General features: G+C 47.5%; 1 protein-coding gene across 3 annotated transcripts in view; it reads right to left on the reverse strand.

The window, feature by feature from the left end:
- Positions 1 to 2,908: 2,908 nt before the first annotated feature.
- LOC133463248 (echinoderm microtubule-associated protein-like 4) overlaps positions 2,909 to 19,997 on the reverse strand; it is a 47,589-nt gene continuing 30,500 nt past the window's right edge. For all 3 annotated transcript variants that reach the window (XM_061744680.1, XM_061744679.1, XM_061744678.1), the window contains 9 exons: positions 19,818 to 19,943; positions 18,237 to 18,368; positions 18,082 to 18,149; positions 17,782 to 17,870; positions 17,482 to 17,579; positions 15,492 to 15,579; positions 10,961 to 11,059; positions 7,206 to 7,336; positions 2,909 to 4,583 (listed from right to left, as the gene is read on the reverse strand). In XM_061744680.1, the coding sequence (XP_061600664.1) occupies positions 4,119 to 4,583; positions 7,206 to 7,336; positions 10,961 to 11,059; positions 15,492 to 15,579; positions 17,482 to 17,579; positions 17,782 to 17,870; positions 18,082 to 18,149; positions 18,237 to 18,368; positions 19,818 to 19,943 (1,296 nt within the window). In that variant the 3' untranslated portion in view covers positions 2,909 to 4,118. The remainder of the gene's footprint in view (positions 4,584 to 7,205; positions 7,337 to 10,960; positions 11,060 to 15,491; positions 15,580 to 17,481; positions 17,580 to 17,781; positions 17,871 to 18,081; positions 18,150 to 18,236; positions 18,369 to 19,817; positions 19,944 to 19,997) is intronic.

Below are 19,997 nucleotides of genomic sequence, written 5' to 3' on the forward strand. Positions count from 1 at the left end.
ATATATATATATATATATATATATATATATATATACATTTATGTTTCCTTGTTTACATTGTCTTTGCATGTGTGCACTTTGACGGAGCTGCTGCCTAATTTCCACTGAACCTGTACAATGATAATAAAGGCTTTTTATTCTATTCTATTCTTTCTATTCTAAATGTGGTTTGTTTTGTTATTTTTTAAAGTAGATTAGTTTATATTTCATTATGGGACCTTTCCCTTTCATATTGGGTTTTTTTCTCTTTTATTTTTAGGTTAAGTGTAGCTAGATGGATGAGTCTTTTACCCTCCTCTTGTCCAGGGAGGGGAGGGGTTTTGGCTCTTCTGCACCCGTGACCTGTCATCCTCTGCCGGGGTCTGTAACTCCCACGTTGGAGACTGGGTGTGCTAGCGTTTGTGCTAGCGTTTGTGCTAGCGTTTGTGCTAGCGTTTAGCTGGTGCGGGACAGAGCATAGAGGTCACGGGGTAGGTCATTGCAAAATCCCCTATTTTATTATGCTAAACCATAATAAAAGGGTTGAATATAATGGGAAATTTTGGTATAACAATGTTTTTTGTCTTGAATGCTTTAACACTAATGCACAAATCCTGTTTTCAAGTGAACATTCTTGGCGAGGTCGTGCTCCTTTGACACAGAGTCTAGCACGGTTGCCAGGGTGATATTTTGTCTAGTTGTTCCCAGCCTGGCCACTATAAGATAGCGTGTGCTTAAACATTGCTAGAACATTACTGGCTGACTGTTCGTCTGATCAGATCGGCACTGTGTGACCCTCCATTCATTTAATGTTTTTCTCTTTTCATTAAAACTCCAGAAAGACAGCCGAGTGTTATGGAGGATTATAAAATAAATAAATAATAATAATAATACAAATAAATAAGTACATCATTAATTAATTAAAATGAGTGAAACTGACAGTTTCACATTTACATTTCATGATTCTCACGCAACACGAAATCATTAATTAAATGTTTAATTAATAAATTAAATGCTGAAATAATATATATTTTTACTTAAAATGAATTGTATTTTAATTAATTAATGACAAATTTCATTCTAATTTTAATTAATTAATGACACATTGAATTAATTCATGCTATATTTCATTCCCAATTTAATAAATTAATGATGTATTTATTTAATTTTGGCACAAAAAATCCTCCATAGAGTGTGTCCTGACATTCATTTTTGAACACCGTTATTGAACGAAGAACATTTTTTGCCACCACAACGTTGTTAGACAGTTTTTGCCGTGAGAGGCTGCAGAGCTGCTCGGCTCATCCTGCCATCGTTGATCTTCTCCTGTTGAATATTGTTGTGCACACGAACCATAAAACCCACTGGTGTCATTTTCAGAGCATTTATTTGCATTTTTTTGTTGAAATCTTCAGTACAGTCTGTCGTCTGACAGGAATGCAGTTGAGAAGATGTGAACGGCTCAAAACAGTCACAAGAAAATCGTCAATGTTAATACAGAACACTGATATCAAACACTTGAATCAACAAACCCCCCATGCCCCCCGTCAAGTTTCTAACCCCCACCCGGTTCAGAGGACCCCCCCTTCCTGAAGACCAGACTGAGTTCCTGAACTCTGCACAAGCCCTTTAAAAGACACAAACTTAGAAAAGATGAAGAATATTAAAAAGGCAACAACATGAGCGAGCCCTCGCCCCCCCCACCCTACAGGCACTGCCCCGGAGTGACATCATCATTACACATTCAAACATTTTACACAAATGGTCCAGGAGACACAAAAACATTACAGTCATTCAGACAGTTATTAAACCAACCAATCAGAAAAGAGGAGCTCATGTTTCCTGCGACATGAGTGGACGACGGATGTGGACTGAACTTTTTAACAGTGTATGAGATGCTGCTGCCCCCTAGTGGTGAACACAAATATACAGACGCAGATCTAGACGCCTCGCTCCTGATATCTGATATCTGCAGCAGAATCCTGGAGAATAATCCTGGAGAATATCTGCAGCAGAATCCTGGAGAATAATCCTGGAGAATATCTGCAGCAGAATCCTGGAGAATATCTGCAGAATCCTGGAGAATATCTGCAGCAGAATCCTGGAGAATAATCCTGGAGAATATCTGCAGCAGAATCCTGGAGAATCCTGGAGAATATCTGCAGCAGAATCCTGGAGAATATCTGCAGCAGAATCCTGGAGAATATCTGCAGCAGAATCCTGGAGAATATCTGCAGAATCCTGGAGAATATCTGCAGCAGAATCCTGGAGAATATCTGCAGAATCCTGGAGAATATCTGCAGCAGAATCCTGGAGAATATCTGCAGAATCCTGGAGAATATCTGCAGCAGAATCCTGGAGAATATCTGCAGCAGAATCCTGGAGAATATCTGCAGCAGAATCCTGGAGAATATCTGCAGCAGAATCCTGCAGAATCCTGCAGAATCCTGGAGAATATCTGCAGAATCCTGGAGAATATCTGCAGAATCCTGGAGAATATCTGCAGAATCCTGGAGAATATCTGCAGAATCCTGGAGAATATCTGCAGAATCCTGCAGAATCCTGCAGAATCCTGGAGAATATCTGCAGAATCCTGCAGAATCCTGCAGAATCCTGGAGAATATCTGCAGAATCCTGCAGAATCCTGGAGAATATCTGCAGAATCCTGGAGAATATCTGCAGCAGAATCCTAGAGAATATCTGCAGAATCCTGGAGAATCCTGGAGAATATCTGCAGCAGAATCCTGGAGAATATCTGCAGAATCCTGGAGAATATCTGCAGAATCCTGGAGAATATCTGCAGCAGAATCCTGGAGAATATCTGCAGAATCCTGGAGAATATCTGCAGCAGAATCCTGGAGAATATCTGCAGCAGAATCCTGGAGAATATCTGCAGAATCCTGGAGAATATCTGCAGCAGAATCCTGGAGAATATCTGCAGCAGAATCCTGGAGAATATCTGCAGAATCCTGGAGAATCCTGGAGAATATCTGCAGCAGAACCTGCTGAAGGTCCTGGAGGAGACGGGAGTCCAACCCAGACTTTCATCCACAACAAGAACTCAACAGTTTAATCACATTTTCTGTTTTCATCCCTGCGAGTGAAGTTTACTGGTTTTATAAAAGATGGTTGTGAAAATGTGTCTTTAACTGGAATGAATACGTGACAGAATTCAACACTGATTTGAGTTATTTTTGATTAGACGCCTCTGTGTTTTCTGATTTTTACCCTAAACTTCAGATTATCTGAGTCAGGTTAAAATCCTGACATCACACACTTTCTGAGCTTGAGAGTTTTTCATTTGGAAATGACATTTGAGTCAAAACAAACCATCTTTTCCACTGGAGCTAATGATTGAAATGCCTTATTGATTGTTACATCATTAAATCATAATTTTGTCATCAAAGAATGCATTAAAAACAAGTATCTAAAGACAATTCCAGAAGGTTCTCTGACGCCGAGACTTCACCAGTTCTTCCTGGTGGAATTTACCAGAGTCCAGTTTCAGTCTGTTTTTGACAAAAGAAAAAGAGAAGAGTTCCCCCAGTTCACGTGTCGGGCTCTCTGCTGCCCCCGGTGGCAGGAGACGGGGAAACACCCGTCCCAGTTCACGTGTCGGGCTCTCTGCTGCCCCCGGTGGCCGGAGACGGGGAAACACCCGTCTAAAAGAGAAGAGTTCCCCCAGTTCACGTGTCGGGCTCTCTGCTGCCCCCGGTGGCCGGAGACGGGGAAACACCCGTCTGATTCCAGTCACATCTTAAACTGAAACAGCTGACGGTTGATCACGTGACGTCCAAACGTAGAGGATTTTCCCATGATGCATCACAGCTCATGAACCTGCTGACTGATCTGTGTAGTCCGTGTGAGCAGAGTTCTGGGACGCTCGTCTGTGATGCAAGACAATCAAAAACCAGAGTAGTTTGCTGTTTTAATGATCGTATTTACTGAACTTCAGTTCTAAACTGATCCGGAGTTTTGGAGTCTGGACCTGAAGCTGTGGCACAAAGAGAGGACTGGACAGGAAGTCCTGGGTTCAGGACCAGACACACACGCGCACACGCACGCACACACACACACACACACACACACACACACACACACACACACACACACACACACACACACACACACACACACACCTATGAGGGCGGAGTCAGCGGGGGCAGGCCTTCGTCGCTGGGCGTGGCCGTGTCGTCGCTGGGCTCCAGGCTGTCCTTCAGACTCACCGTGCTGTCGGGGGGGGAGGAGTCGGAGGGGGGCGGGGTCAGCCCTGGAGGGGGCGGGGTCAGCTCTGCAGGAGGCGGGGTCAGCCCTAGAGGGGGCGGGGTCAGATCTGGGACGGGGGAGGGGTCAGGGGAGGGCTCCTGCGTCCCGTTGGCCGTCGGGAGGGGGCGGGGTTCCTGTGTGGGCGTGGTCACCGGAGGGGGCGGGGCCCGCGGGGGGGCGGAGCCTGACACCAGGCCGTCGGGGAGGGATTTGTCCACCAGCCTCCACTGCATGATGCTGGTGTCCTTCCCCCCCGTGGAGATCAGGTGACTGTCGTTGTACAGGAAGCTGACGTTGGTCACGTGACTGCTGTGGGCGCTGTACTTGTGGCTGGGGGCCTGGACACAAACACAATTATCATCATTATCATTTACAAATGTTGTGGCTGGGGGCCTGGACACAAACACAATTATCATTATTATCATTTACAAATGCTGTGGCTGAGGGCCTGGACACAAACATTACTATCATTTATAAATGTTCTTACAGGAGGCAGTTATATCTTTGGATGCTGAAAAAGCATTCGACCGCGTGGAGTGAAAATATCTTTTTTACACCCTGCATAAATTTGGTTTTGGCTCCAAGTTTACTACATGGCTTAAACTTTTATATTCATCCCCTCTGGCCAGTGTCAGGACTAATAGCACTCATTCAGGATGTTTCCCTTTGCGATGCTCGACACGACAAGGCTGTCCTATAAGTCCTTTGTTATTTGCCCTTTCCATAGAACCTCTTGCGATCAAACTTCGCTCTAACCCTGGTATCCAGGGTATAATTAGATATGGACAGGAGCATAAATTGTCTCTATATGCGGATGATTTATTATTATATATATCTGACCTTGCTGTCTCTATTCCAGCTGCTCTTGCCACTTTTGCATCATTCGGTTGCTTGTCAGGGTACAAACTTAATCTCAGTAAAAGTGAGCTGATGCCCCTCAATGAAGCTGCGAGGTGTTTTCCTGTACATCGTCTTCCATTCAGAGTCACTTATGGTAATTTTGTTTATCTTGGAATACAAGTTACTAATGAATTTGGAAACCTTTTTAAGGCCAACTTTAGCCCGCTCCTGACCCGCACTAAGGAAGATTTAGAACGCTGGTCTCCACTGCACCTCTCATTAGCTGCAAGGATAAATTCTATCAAAATGAACACTCTCCCTAGATTTCTGTATCTCTTTCAGTGTCTGCTAATGTTTCTCTCAAATTCATTTTTCAAAAAGGTTGACAGTTTGATTTTATCATTTATATGGGACAAAAAAACTCCTAGAATTCGGAAACAGTTCTTGAAGAGACCCAAGTCGGAAGGAGGCTTAGCACTACTGGATTTTAGGTCATATTATTGGGCCGCTAACCTTAGGATTATTCAGTACTGGATACGACACAAAGACTTATCTTCATCCCCAATCTGGCTGGAGATGGAGGCTACGTCGTCCTCACCGGCGTCACTTTCGTCCCTTGCTCATTCTCCCATTACAGGCCCTTTCTCCTCCTACACTAAAAACGTGTGTCAAATCAACATTGAGGATATGGAATCAACTTAGGAAACATTTTGGATTTCAGGCAACTTCTTTCTTTGCTCCGGTAGCATCCAACCCGGCTTTTCTACCATCCATAGCTGATAGCTCCTTTTCTACATGGGCTAACCTTGGTATTAAGATGCTTAGAGACCTTTATGTGGACAATGTATTTGCTTCATTTGAACAATTATCAAATGGATTTGGTCTCCCCAGACACCATCGATTCAGGTACTTTCAATTACGCAGCTATGTTCGCAGTTTAGATCCTCGTTTTCCCACACTGCCTGAAAAAACACAGTTTGACACCTTTCTCAATCCACTTCCTGCTCTGAAAGGTACCCTAACAATAATTTATAGACAGATTTGCTCCTTACAAACTACCTCATTAAACAATATTAAAGCTTAATGGGAGGAGGAGCTGGATGAAGTTATATCTGATAAAATATGGGAAGAGGCACTTAAAAAGGTGCACACTTCCTCTATCTGTGCCAGGCATGGCCTCATCCAACGTAAACTTATTCATAGGGCCCACTGGACCAGGATGAGACTGTAAGATTTATAAGGATGTGGACCCTAAGTGTCTAAGATGTGCCCAGTCCCCTGCTAATCACCTACATATGTTTTGGAGTTGCCCTTCTTTAGCTGTTTTCTGGAAGGACATTTTTAACACGATGTCAGACATATGTAACATTCACATAGAACCAGGTTCCATAGTAATGTTATTTCTCCTAGTTGTGTGCGGATATTTTTATTTTTTATATTTGGTTTATCTTATTTTTTGTATTTACATATGTATATGTTTTACTTGTTTTCACTCTGCCGGATGGATGTGACGATTAGATAGTCTAGTAAGCATCATGGTGTGCGCCTATATGGCGAATAGTCTGGTTAGGAGGATTCCACTCAATTATCTGGTCGAACTGTAGGAAACTTAGTCAAGGCGTATTGTTGATGTTTCTTTTTTTGTTTGTGTGTGTGTTTTCTTTGTTTTTTTTTAGGACTGTTTTTGTTAATGTCCTTTACTTTAGCATTATAAAGTAATAGCATTTGTTCTTACAGAACCAGAACAATGATTGAGAAGCTGAACAGTTCAGGACGGAGCCGTCAACGTCTCAGAACCACGACGGGTCGGAGGTTAAAGGTTAAAGGTCGGAGGTCAAAGGTCACATTGGGGGTGGAGCAGGGGTATGAGAACAAGTGGAGGTTAAAGGTCAGAGGTCAAAGGTCACCTTGGGGGTGGAGCAGGGGTAGGAGAACAGGTGGAGGTTAAAGGTCAGAGGTTAAAGGTCACCTTGGGGGTGGAGCAGGGGTAGGAGAACAGGTGGAAGTTAAAGGAGGTCAGAGGTTAAAGGTCGGAGGTCAAAGGTCACCTTGGGGGTGGAGCAGGGGTAGGAGAACAGGTGGAGGTTAAAGGTCAGAGGTTAAAGGAGGTCAAAGGTCACCTTGGGGGTGGAGCAGGGGTAGGAGAACAGGTGGACTTTGCAGAAATCGTCCGCCAGCGCGATCACCTTCCTGTTGTGGGACCTCATGAGGGCGTTGATGTCGGTGCCGTCCGAGCCCTCGGGCCAGACGCCTGTGGAGAGAACAGTCACACAACCATCACAAAACCGTCATACAACCGTCACACGACCGTCAAACAACCGTCACACGACCATCACACACAACAGTCACACAACAGTCACACAACAGTCACAACCGTCATACAACTGTAGAGGAATTGTGATGGTGATCCTCGCTGTGGGATGGAACTACTGTCATACTTATGTCAGATATTCTTTTACCTTAAGAAGTTTTTGCGCTGTACTAACATACCCTAAGTGTGAGAACTATGTATGTCAAGGAATATGAATAATGATTATTGATCCTTTCAGGATCACAGGGGAGAATGTAGAGGAATTGTTTTTATGTATGTATAGTCATTTGGTTGAAATCTAGCGCTGGGAACTTTCTAATTCAGAAATATGTGTGTGTGTGTGTGTGTAGGTATGTGCGTGTAGGTGTGTGTGTCAGACAGACACACACGCGCTAGAGGCCTGTTTAGTTTAGAGTTAAAGGCAGAAACTGTCAGATAGGAGCGTAAATGAGACAGGTTGTGCATAGCGGAGAAAGAGTTGGTCACCGGGACCCGGCTCTCCTGTGTTTGGTACTGATTGTAATTCTTGCAATAAAGGCCTGCACAGTATTTGGACGGAACACCAGCCCAAACCTGACCTGTGTTTTTCTTCAAGTCCATGGATGAAGGAAAAACTTAGACTATGAGGAGTAGGAAAAAAACTTAGATCATGTGGAGGTCCCGGAAGGATTTTCTCTACACAACCGTCACACAACTGTCACAACCGTCACACACACAAACGTCACCCTTGGGTGGTGGAACCATCACCCTGGGGTGTTCCAGCACCCTGGGGTGGAGGAGCACCCTGGGGTGGAGGAGGAACACCCATGGGTGCAGCAGCACCCTAGCACCCTGGGGTGGAGGAACACCCATGGGTGGTGGAACCATCACCCTGGGGTGGAGGAGGAACACCCTGGGGTGGAGGAGGAACACCCTGGGGTGGAGGAGGAACACCCTGGGGTGGAGGAACACCCTGGGGTGGAGGAGGAACACCCTGGGGTGGAGGAGGAACACCCTGGGGTGGAGGAGGAACACCCTGGGGAGGAGGAACACCCTGGGGTGGAGGAACACCCATGGGTGGTGGAACCATCACCCTGGGGTGGAGGAGGAACACCCTGGGGTGGAGGAGGAACACCCTGGGGTGGAGGAACACCCTGGGGTGGAGGAGGAGCACCCTGGGGTGGAGGAGGAGCACCCTGGGGTGGAGGAGGAACACCCTGGGGTGGAGGAACACCCTGGGGTGGAGGAGGAACACCCTGGGGTGGAGGAGGAACACCCTGGGGTGGAGGAGCACCCTGGGGTGGAGGAGGAACACCCTGGGGTGGAGGAGGAGCACCCTGGGGTGGAGGAGGAACACCCTGGGGTGGAGGAGCACCCTGGGGTGGAGGAGGAACACCCTGGGGTGGAGGAGCACCCTGGGGTGGAGGAGGAACACCCTGGGGTGGAGGAGGAACACCCTGGGGTGGAGGAGGAACACCCTGGGGTGGAGGAGGAACACCCTGGGGTGGAGGAACACCCTGGGGTGGAGGAGGAACACCCTGGGGTGGAGGAACACCCTGGGGTGGAGGAACACCCTGGGGTGGAGGAACACCCTGGGGTGGAGGAGGAGCACCCTGGGGTGGAGGAGGAACACCCTGGGGTGGAGGAACACCCTGGGGTGGAGGAACACCCTGGGGTGGAGGAGGAGCACCCTGGGGTGGAGGAGGAACACCCTGGGGTGGAGGAGGAACACCCTGGGGTGGAGGAGGAACACCCTGGGGTGGAGGAGGAACACCCTGGGGTGGAGGAGGAACACCCTGGGGTGGAGGAGCACCCTGGGGTGGAGGAGGAACACCCTGGGGTGGAGGAACACCCTGGGGTGGAGGAGGAACACCCTGGGGTGGAGGAGGAACACCCTGGGGTGGAGGAGGAACACCCTGGGGAGGAGGAACACCCTGGGGTGGAGGAGGAACACCCTGGGGTGGAGGAGGAACACCCTGGGGTGGAGGAGGAACACCCTGGGGTGGAGGAGGAACACCCTGGGGAGGAGGAACACCCTGGGGTGGAGGAGGAACACCCTGGGGTGGAGGAGGAACACCCTGGGGTGGAGGAGGAGCACCCTGGGGTGGAGGAGGAACACCCTGGGGTGGAGGAGGAACACCCTGGGGTGGAGGAGGAACACCCTGGGGTGGAGGAGGAACACCCTGGGGTGGAGGAGGAACACCCTGGGGTGGAGGAGGAACACCCTGGGGTGGAGGAGGAACACCCTGGGGTGGAGGAGGAACACCCTGGGGTGGAGGAGGAACACCCTGGGGTGGAGGAGGAGCACCCTGGGGTGGAGGAGGAACACCCTGGGGTGGAGGAACACCCTGGGGTGGAGGAGGAGCACCCTGGGGTGGAGGAGGAACACCCTGGGGTGGAGGAGGAACACCCTGGGGTGGAGGAGGAACACCCTGGGGTGGAGGAGGAACACCCTGGGGTGGAGGAGCACCCTGGGGTGGAGGAGGAACACCCTGGGGTGGAGGAGGAGCACCCTGGGGTGGAGGAGGAACACCCTGGGGTGGAGGAACACCCTGGGGTGGAGGAGGAGCACCCTGGGGTGGAGGAGGAACACCCTGGGGTGGAGGAGGAACACCCTGGGGTGGAGGAGGAACACCCTGGGGTGGAGGAGGAACACCCTGGGGTGGAGGAGGAACACCCTGGGGTGGAGGAGCACCCTGGGGTGGAGGAGGAACACCTTGGGGTGGAGGAGGAACACCCTGGGGTGGAGGAGGAACACCCTGGGGTGGAGGAGGAACACCCTGGGGTGGAGGAGGAACACCCTGGGGTGGAGGAGGAACACCCTGGGGTGGAGGAGGAACACCCTGGGGTGGTGGAGGAACACCCTGGGGTGGAGGAGGAACACCCTGGGGTGGAGGAGGAACACCCTGGGGTGGAGGAGCACCCTGGGGTGGTGGAGGAACACCCTGGGGTGGAGGAGGAGCACCCTGGGGTGGAGGAGGAACACCCTGGGGTGGAGGAGGAACACCCTGGGGTGGAGGAGGAACACCCTGGGGTGGAGGAGGAACACCCTGGGGTGGAGGAGGAACACCCTGGGGTGGAGGAGGAACACCCTGGGGTGGAGGAGCACCCTGGGGTGGAGGAGGAACACCCTGGGGTGGAGGAGGAACACCCTGGGGTGGAGGAGGAACACCCTGGGGTGGAGGAGGAACACCCTGGGGTGGTGGAGGAGCACCCTGGGGTGGAGGAGGAACACCCTGGGGTGGAGGAGGAACACCCTGGGGTGGAGGAGGAACACCCTGGGGTGGAGGAGGAACACCCTGGGGTGGAGGAGGAACACCCTGGGGTGGAGGAGGAACACCCTGGGGTGGAGGAGCACCCTGGGGTGGAGGAGGAACACCCTGGGGTGGAGGAGGAACACCCTGGGGTGGAGGAGGAACACCCTGGGGTGGAGGAGGAACACCCTGGGGTGGAGGAGGAACACCCTGGGGTGGAGGAGGAGCACCCTGGGGTGGAGGAGGAACACCCTGGGGTGGAGGAGGAACACCCTGGGGTAGAGCACCCTGGGGTGGAGGAACACCCATGGGTGCAGGAGCACCCACTCACCGAACACGTGGAATCCCAGCACGCAGGTGTACGTGGCCCAGTCGAAGTCCTTGCACTCCGACCGGTTCCGGATCAGTTTACAGCCGTTGGGGACGTCCCCTGGAAACACACCGTAGTATTAGTACTATAGTAGTACTAGAGTACTGTAGTACAAATAACAGTAGTACGTCCCCTGGAAACACACGTAGTAGTAGTACTATACTACAAATAACAGTAGTAGTACAAGTAGTACTATAGTACAAATACCAGCAGTACTGCAGTGTTACTATAGTACAAATAACAGTAGTAGTACTAAAAGTAGTAGTATACTACAAATACCAGTAGTACTGCAAGTAGTACTATAGTACAAATACCAGCAGTACTACAGCATTACTATAGTACAAATACAAATAGTAGTATAGTAGTAGTACTATAATACAAATACCAGTAGTACTACAAGTAGTACTATATTACACATACCAGCAGTACTACAGTAGTACTATAGTACAAATACCAGCAGTAGTGCAGTAGTAGTACTATAGTACAAATACCAGCAGTATTACGATAGTAGTACTACAAGTAGTAGTAGTACAAATACTAGTAGTAGTGCAGTAGTAGTACTATAGTATAAATACTAGCAGTAGTACTATAGTACAAATAGCAGTAGTATAGTAGTAGTACTGTAGTACAAATACCAGTAGTAGTACTATAGTAAAAAATTACAGTAGAAGTAGTATAGTACAAATACCAGTAGTAGTATAGTAGTAGTACTATAGTAGAAATACTAGTAGTAGTACAGTAGTAGTACTATAGTACAAATAGCAGTCATAGTACTATAGTACAATTAGTAGTAGTACTGTAATAGTAGTACAGTACAAATACCAGTAGTAGTAGTAAAAACAACCCAGTAATAGTACTACAAGTAGTACTATAGTACAAATACCAGTAGTAGTACAGTAGTAGTAGTAAAAACACATCGCAGTAGTAGTACGGTAGTAGGGCAGTAGCAGTAGTATAGTATAAATAACAGCAGTACTACAGTAGTATTACTATAGTACAAATACCAGTAGTAGTAGTACTATAGTACACATAACAGTAGTAGTACAGTAGTAGTACTATAGTACAATTACCAGTAGTAGTAGTACAGTAATAGTAGTAAAAACACACCGTTACTCCCAGTAATAGTAACTCCAGTACCGTTATACCAGTAATAGTAGTACAAGTAGTACTAAAGTATAAATACCAGTAATAGTACAATAGTAGTACTATAGTACAAATACCATAGGGATAGAGTGGTACTATAGTAGAAATACCACAGTGTAGTACCACGACCCTGTGGAGGTGGAGAGGAGGATGGTGCTAAACTGATCCATCAGAACCATCAGCACCATGGAGAGATCCATCGGGACCATGGAGAGATCCACCAGGACCCTGGAGAGCTCCGTCAGGACCATGGAGAGCTCCGTCAGGACCCTGGAGAGATCCACCAGGACCCTGGAGAGCTCCACCAGGACCATGGAGAGATCCATCAGGACCCTGGAGAGATCCACCAGGACCCTGGAGAGATCCACCAGGACCCTGGAGAGATCCACCAGCACCATGGAGAGATCCATCAGGACCATGGAGAGATCCATCAGCACCATGGAGAGATCCATCAGCACCATGGAGAGATCCACCAGGACCCTGGAGAGATCCACCAGGACCCTGGAGAGATCCATCAGGACCATGGAGAGATCCATCAGCACCATGGAGAGATCCATCAGCACCATGGAGAGATCCACCAGGACCCTGGAGAGATCCACCAGGACCCTGGAGAGATCCATCAGGACCCTGGAGAGATCCATCAGGACCCTGGAGAGATCCACCAGGACCCTGGAGAGATCCATCAGGACCCTGGAGAGATCCACCAGGACCCTGGAGAGATCCACCAGGACCCTGGAGAGATCCACCAGGACCCTGGAGAGATCCACCAGGACCCTGGAGAGATCCACCAGCACCATGGAGAGATCCATCAGGACCATGGAGAGATCCATCAGCACCATGGAGAGATCCATCAGCACCATGGAGAGATCCATCAGGACCCTGGAGAGATCCATCAGGACCATGGAGAGATCCATCAGGACCATGGAGAGATCCATCAGCACCATGGAGAGATCCATCAGGACCATGGAGAGCTCCGTCAGGACCCTGGAGAGATCCACCAGGACCCTGGAGATCCATCAGGACCATAAAGCTCCATCAGGACCATAAAGCTCTCCATCAGGACCATAGAGCTCTCCATCAGGACCATAAAGCTCCATCGGGACCATAAAGCTCCATCAGGACCATAAAGCTCTCCATCAGGACCATAGAGATCCATCAGGACCATAGAGATCCATCAGGACCATAGAGATCCATCAGGACCATAGAGATCCATCAGGACCATAGAGATCCATCAGGACCATGGAGAGCTCCCCTGCTTTTTTACCCTCCCCTGCATGTGTGTGTTACTTTTTGTAAAAAGGTGGAACACTGTCAAATGTCAATATTTTCCTTTATTTTAAAGCAGACTTTGGGAACAATAACAACAATGAATAAAATAAATGATTGGCATGGGATATTAAAATGTTCAAACCTTTAGAACAGTGTGAACAAGTAAAATAAAGCAATGCCATTCAAATTAAAGTCACCATGTTAAATAAAATACTGTAGCAGCAAAAACTCCTGCTTCTGAGTGGGTGGTGTCACCCTCTCTGAGCCAGGAGCACTAGACTTCTGTAATTGGGGGAGGGAGGGGGTACAGTATTTTAATTAACATGGTCATTTTAATTTAAATGCCATTGCTTTATTTTACTTGTTCTCATTGTTCAAAAGGTTTGTGTTTTGAAACTATAGGCCACATGAAACATTAAATGGGCATAACTAGAAAAATAAATTGAGGCTCATTCTATCATCTACAGGACTGTCTCAGAAAATTAGAATATTGTGATTTTCTGTAATGCAATTACAAAAACCAAAATGTCATCCATTCTGGATTAATTACAAATCAACTGAAATATTGCAAGCCTTTTATTATTTTAATATTGCTGATCATGGTTTACACCTTAAGAAAACTCAAATATCCTATCTCAAAAAATTTGAATATTCTGGGAATCTTAATCTTAAACTGTAAACCATAATCAGCAATATTAAAATAATAAAAGGCTTGCAATATTTCAGTTGATTTGTAATGAATCCAGAATGGATGACATTTTTGTTTTTTAAAATGCATTACAGAAAATAAAGAACTTTATCACAATATTCTAATTTTCTGAGACAGTCCTTTAGGATAGATTTAGATATTGTAGGCTAATGGAATGTTTTACAAAAGTGTGTTTTAATATATAATATTAATTAATATAATTCATTGCCTTAATGGTTTATAATATATATGAAACATTAAATAATATTAAAATATAAAAAATCAATTAAAGTTATATTATAGTCTGGAATTTATTTAAATATTTTAAGATTGTAATTTTTTTTTTTTTTAATATTTAAAAAATTGCATTTATTAACCATGGACATGTTTTAACTCTCTGTATAGGCTACTGTAGGTTTACTACGGGCTGGGAGAGGCTTTGTACTTCTTTCATTGACATGACAGTGCAGTGAACTGGTGAACAAAGTTATCAGCTGTTGTTCTTGACTGAAGTCGTGGAACAAGTCCGCGTGGTTCTCCTTTAAATGTTTGGACAAGTTTGAAGTGTTGCCTCCTTTTGCGAGACTCACTTTGTCGCACCGCTCGGACTGCAGTGTTTCTGGTTCAGTGGCTCGCCCTTATCGCTCGGTTTGAACCCGAAATATTTCCACACCGTACTTCGGGCCCCCATTTTGTCCACAAGTACGGGCTTTTCTTCAGCTGCCATCTCTCTCTGTTGACTTTATTTCAACCCGCTCTGTCTGTCTAACACGCGACTTCTCGTTTCTCTCTTTTCCTCCGCATGCGAGTGGGAGGGGGAGGCGGCTCTGCTTCTGCAACTACGTCACACTCGCTGAGCTCGCCGTGCTTAAAGAGACAGGCTCCAATTTACCAATTTGTTTGCATAGAAAAAATATATAAAAGTACCGTTTGTTTTTAAATGCTGGTATAGTACCGTTTTCAAAACTCTAGTACCACGGTACTATACTGGTACCGGTATACCGTGCAACCCTAACTAGTACTACAGTACCGTGTACTTGTACTCACAGTAGAGGATCTGGTAGTTCCATGTACCACTACATGTACTAGTACTACAGTAGTGTGTACTTGTACTCACAGTAGAGGATCTGGTAGTTGGATGTACTACATGTACTAATACTACAGTACTTGTACTTGTACTACTCACAGTAGAGGATCTGGTAGTTCCATGTACCGCTACTGTACTAGTACTACAGTAGTGTGTACTTGTACTACGACTACCGTGTACTTGTACTCACAGTAGAGGATCTCGTAGTCTCCAGAGTTGGACATGTACTAATACTACAGTAGCGTGTACTAGTACTACAGTAGCGTGTACTAATACTGTACTAGTACTACAGTACTTGTACTCACAGTAGAGGATCTCGTAGTCTCCAGAGTTGGACATGATGAACTTGTTGTCAGGTGACCAGTCCAGGTGAGTGATGTAGCTGGAGTGGCCCTGAGGAGAGAAGAGGACAGTCATCTTCATCATCTTCATGATCTTCATCATCATCTTCATCATCACTAGTATCATCATCATCTTCATCACTACTACCATCATCATCTTCATCATCACTAGTACCATCATAATGATCCTCAGCTGATATAATGAGCGTATACCACGGCCTGTCGGGATGACTGTGAGATTAATCAAACTTCTGAACTAGTTAGTCCTTATGAAACTATTAGAATCAGCTTAGAAAGCTGCCTGTTTTCCACATGCCTGACACATGTTAACAGATGACGGACCCACAACTGTCTCATTGTTAGCCTGGACCATCTGTTAAAGACCCCCATGAGACTTCCTGTTTTAGTTCAGGACGGCATTTGACCTATGTGACCCGCTGCTTTTAAAGACTTTAACTGAAGATGTCTGTTTCACAATCTTTGACCTCTTTAACTGAAATGTCACATGTCACATGTGTGACCTTTTTAACCTCGATGTCTGGTACCTCCGTATGTGTTTTCTTCAAACTGTCCATTGTCTACCCTATATGTCCATTTCCTGTCACAGTTTCTCAATAAAAGCATCATGCAGGAAGAGCATGTGGGGAGAGGAGCTGAGGAGTTCTGGAACGAGGGCCACGTTGCCCTGCAGCTCCTCTGCAGCTCCTCTGCTGCTCCTCTGCAGCTCCCCTGCAGCTCCTCTGCTGCCCTCCCCCCCCCTACAGAAGTGCGTTAAACTATTCCAAGTCGGTCTCTGTGTCTTTCCTGGTTATTCATTTATTATTGTTGATTAGGGACCCAACAATGACTTGCATTTTTTCCCTGCCATTTTGAGAGTGAATTTTTTCAACACCAGCACACCCGTATGGTTCAAGGGGTTGAGCAGGGACTTATGTAAACCTTCCCCTGTACACGACACGGGTTTGATTCCAGTCACGGCTTATGTTGCCTCCCCTTCCTACGTGTCTGTCTTTCACTGCGACGTCAAATAAAGTCCAAGAGCCGCATGACGCCGAGCAAAGAGAGCTGGCCACCCCTGCTCTGGGTTGGTAGACCAGGTTCTGTACTAGACCTCTGGGGGGGTCTCGTACCTGGACCAGGGGCCGGATTCACCAATATGTTCTTAAGAACGATCTTAAGAAATGTCTTAAGATCTAAAATTAAGAAGTTCATTAGAAAGTTCTTAAGTGCAATTCCTCAATATTTTCTTAAGAACCGTCTTAAGAACTGTCATTTCTTAAGAATTTCTTATTTTTCCTATTTAAGAACTTCTTAAAATACGTCATTGCACGCGCCAACAAACAACATTTATATATAAATATATTACATATACAGGTAGTTTGGTTTTAACTGTCAGTCACTCACTAAACATGGAGAAGGAGAAAAAGAGACGCAGGAACTTTTCAAGGTTCTGGTGGATGAGATTAATAAATAATAATTAACTACCACGCTAACTAACATGCTAACAAACAGTTAACAGGCTCTTTGTGTAATTAATTACAAAGTATATCCTCAAACTATGACCTACTAGTCTAAACTTGTCTAAAATGAGTTGAAAGGTGAAATTAGAGTGTTACCTTTTCACAGAAGAAATTTTCAGACAGGTCAAGGTTCTTAAAGTTAAGAAAAAAGTCAAGAACAAATTTGAGAACTTTTATTTCAGGAATACCATTTATTCTTAAGTTCTTTCTTAAGAAGAAAGTTGAGAAAATACTTAAGAACGTTTTTGGAGAATATGACTTCTCTTTTTTCTTCTTAGGACTGAACTTAAGTAAAACATGACACTTAAGAAGATTTTTTTTCTTAAGAATGTTTTGTGAATCCGGCCCCTGGTTCTGTACTGGACCTCGTTAGCTTCAGTTAGCCTCGTTAGCTTCAGTTAGCCTCGTTAGCTTCAGGAAGAGGAGATACTCACAGTGCACTTGCCGCTGCGGCTGTACTTGCGTCCGCGCTCCGAGACGTTGTAGAGGTAAATGAAGTTGTCGTGGGATCCAACGGCCAGCAGGCTGCCATCTGCAGAGAGAGGTGCATGCTGGGTAACTGCTCGCCCAGGTGCATGCTGGGAATGTGCTAGCCCAGATGCATGCTGGGAATCTGCTAGCAGCCCAGGTGCATGCTGGGAAGCGGCTGACATGGTTGTGAAGGTTAGCTCATGAACGTTAGCTCATGAACGTTAGCTCATGAACGTTAGCTCATGAACGTTAGCTCCACCCACCGACGGAGAAGCGCATGACGGACAGCTGCTCGTTGCCGTCGGTGTGAATCCCAACCAGGTCCGTGGTCTCGGCGTCCAGAACAAACCACCTGGAACAGAGAGAACCGGTTAGAACCGGTTAGGAACAACTGGAACCACCCGGAACAGAGAGATAGGACCGGTTAGAACCGGTTAGAACCAGTTAGAGCCTCCCTGACCCCCCCCCGACCCCCCATCATCTCCCGGTCCACCAACCTTCCAGAGTGAGTTCCCCAGACCCCCCTGGCCCCCCCCCCCCCCATCATCTCCTGGTCCACCAACCTTCCAGAGTGGGTTCCTATGGCGACCACGGCTCCGCTGGGATGGAAGTCTGCACAGTGTCCGTGTTCCTGGACAGAGAGAGACACGTCAGTCTGACCCGTTACCTGTTACCTGTACACCTACTACCCCCCCAACCCCCCGGTAACCCCCCCCACCTCCAGGGCCCGGCTCCACTGCAGGCTGTGATTGGACGAGTCCCACAGACAGACCAGCCGGTCCTGGGCGCAGGTCAGGAACATCTGCCTGGACGGGTGGCAGGCCAGGCCCCACAGCTCGTCCGTGTGTCCCTGAAGGCATCACAGAGAAGAGACGTTAGTACTAGTGTCCCTGAAGGCATCACAGGAGAGAGACGTTAGTACTAGTGTCCCTGAAGGCATCACAGGAGAGAGACGTTAGTACTAGTGTCCCTGAAGGCATCACAGGAGAGAGACGTTAGTACTAGTGTCCCTGAAGGCATCACAGGAGAGAGACGTTAGTACTAGTGTCCCTGAAGGCATCACAGGAGAGAGACGTTAGTACTAGTGTCCCTGAAGGCATCACAGGAGAGAGACGTTAGTACTAGTGTCCCTGAAGGCATCACAGGAGAGAGACGTTAGTACTAGTGTCCCTGAAGGCATCACAGGAGAGACATTAATCCTGTCATCATGTCATCATGATGTCATCATGAATCTTCTTCCGGCTCTCGACGAAGGCGGACGCTTTTTTTCCACTCCTCTCCCTTATCTATCTGCCCTGCTACTGCTTCTTTGTCTCGTCTTCAGAGTCTCTCCTTCTCACTCTTTTCCCAAACTCTACAATCATGGAATTGATTAACTGGTCTCTCAGCACAACCAGAAGTCAGGGGGTAAGGGAGCCCTCCTGCCCCGATGGGACATTTTTAGCTGGATACACAATGGATTCCTGGAAACATTGGAAACCGTTGTGTTTGGTGATTCTGTCTGTCGAGGACGTTGAAGATGCTTCATAATTGGATTTATGATAGCAGGATTTCTGCTGATTGGAGTGGGGGGAATTTCTGGTCTACCGACAAACGCGTAAGTCGTCGACAGCTGTTCTGGCTCTTTCAGAGCTGCCGGACGTGGCTGAAGGATCAAGCAAGGTGATCAACACTCAGACTTTAACGCTGGGGGAGCAAAGCCGTAAGCTGGATGTGATTCTTGAACAGAATCGCAGGTTAGCGGCGTCTTTGAGCTCATTGGTAAGATGGATAAGACCTTGGAGAAGTTGGAAGCTCGGCTTGGCGGGAATTGATCACAAATTGGTCTGATTGGAGTCGCCATTGATGAACCAGAGACTGAAGGCAGACGGAAAATTACTGAGTCTGTCTGTTTTCAATATAATTGTTGATTCTATAATCTGGCCTTGACAGGGCGGTTTTGGCCGATCGCTCTGGTCACAATCTTCCTGGTGGAATGTAAAAAGGTGACTCTGCCCCCACTAACCCTCCCCTCTCAGGAACATCTGTGGACCTGTTTCAGAACTGACCGAGCCGTCTGATAACATCAAGGACATTTGGCTGAGGAGCAGCTCTGAGAGAAGTTCACGGACTTATTGCTACACACACACTTGATATACCGATAAACACACACAATTCCCTCAACTCAACGCCTTCCTCGGCTCATCGGCCTCCGTCTTATCACCCCCCCCCCCCCCCCCCAACAGTCTCCGGGTTTCGAGCGCCAGACGGCGATCACTTGGAAGTACTGTGCATGATGTCATCATGACGTCGTCCTCACCTGCACCTCCACCAGGAAGCCGTCGTTGAAGGTTCCTCTGAGGATGAAGTTCCTGGACGTCCCCACCAGGAACTCGTCCCCCTTCCCCTCGGACACGGCCCTGATGGTCCCGTACTGGTCCGGAACCTGCAACCAGAACCAGAACCGTTTAGACTGATGGTCCCGTACTGGTCCGGAACC

The sequence above is a fragment of the Cololabis saira genome, chromosome 17 (assembly GCF_033807715.1).
Source record: "Cololabis saira isolate AMF1-May2022 chromosome 17, fColSai1.1, whole genome shotgun sequence".
Taxonomy (NCBI): Eukaryota; Metazoa; Chordata; class Actinopteri; order Beloniformes; family Belonidae; genus Cololabis; species Cololabis saira.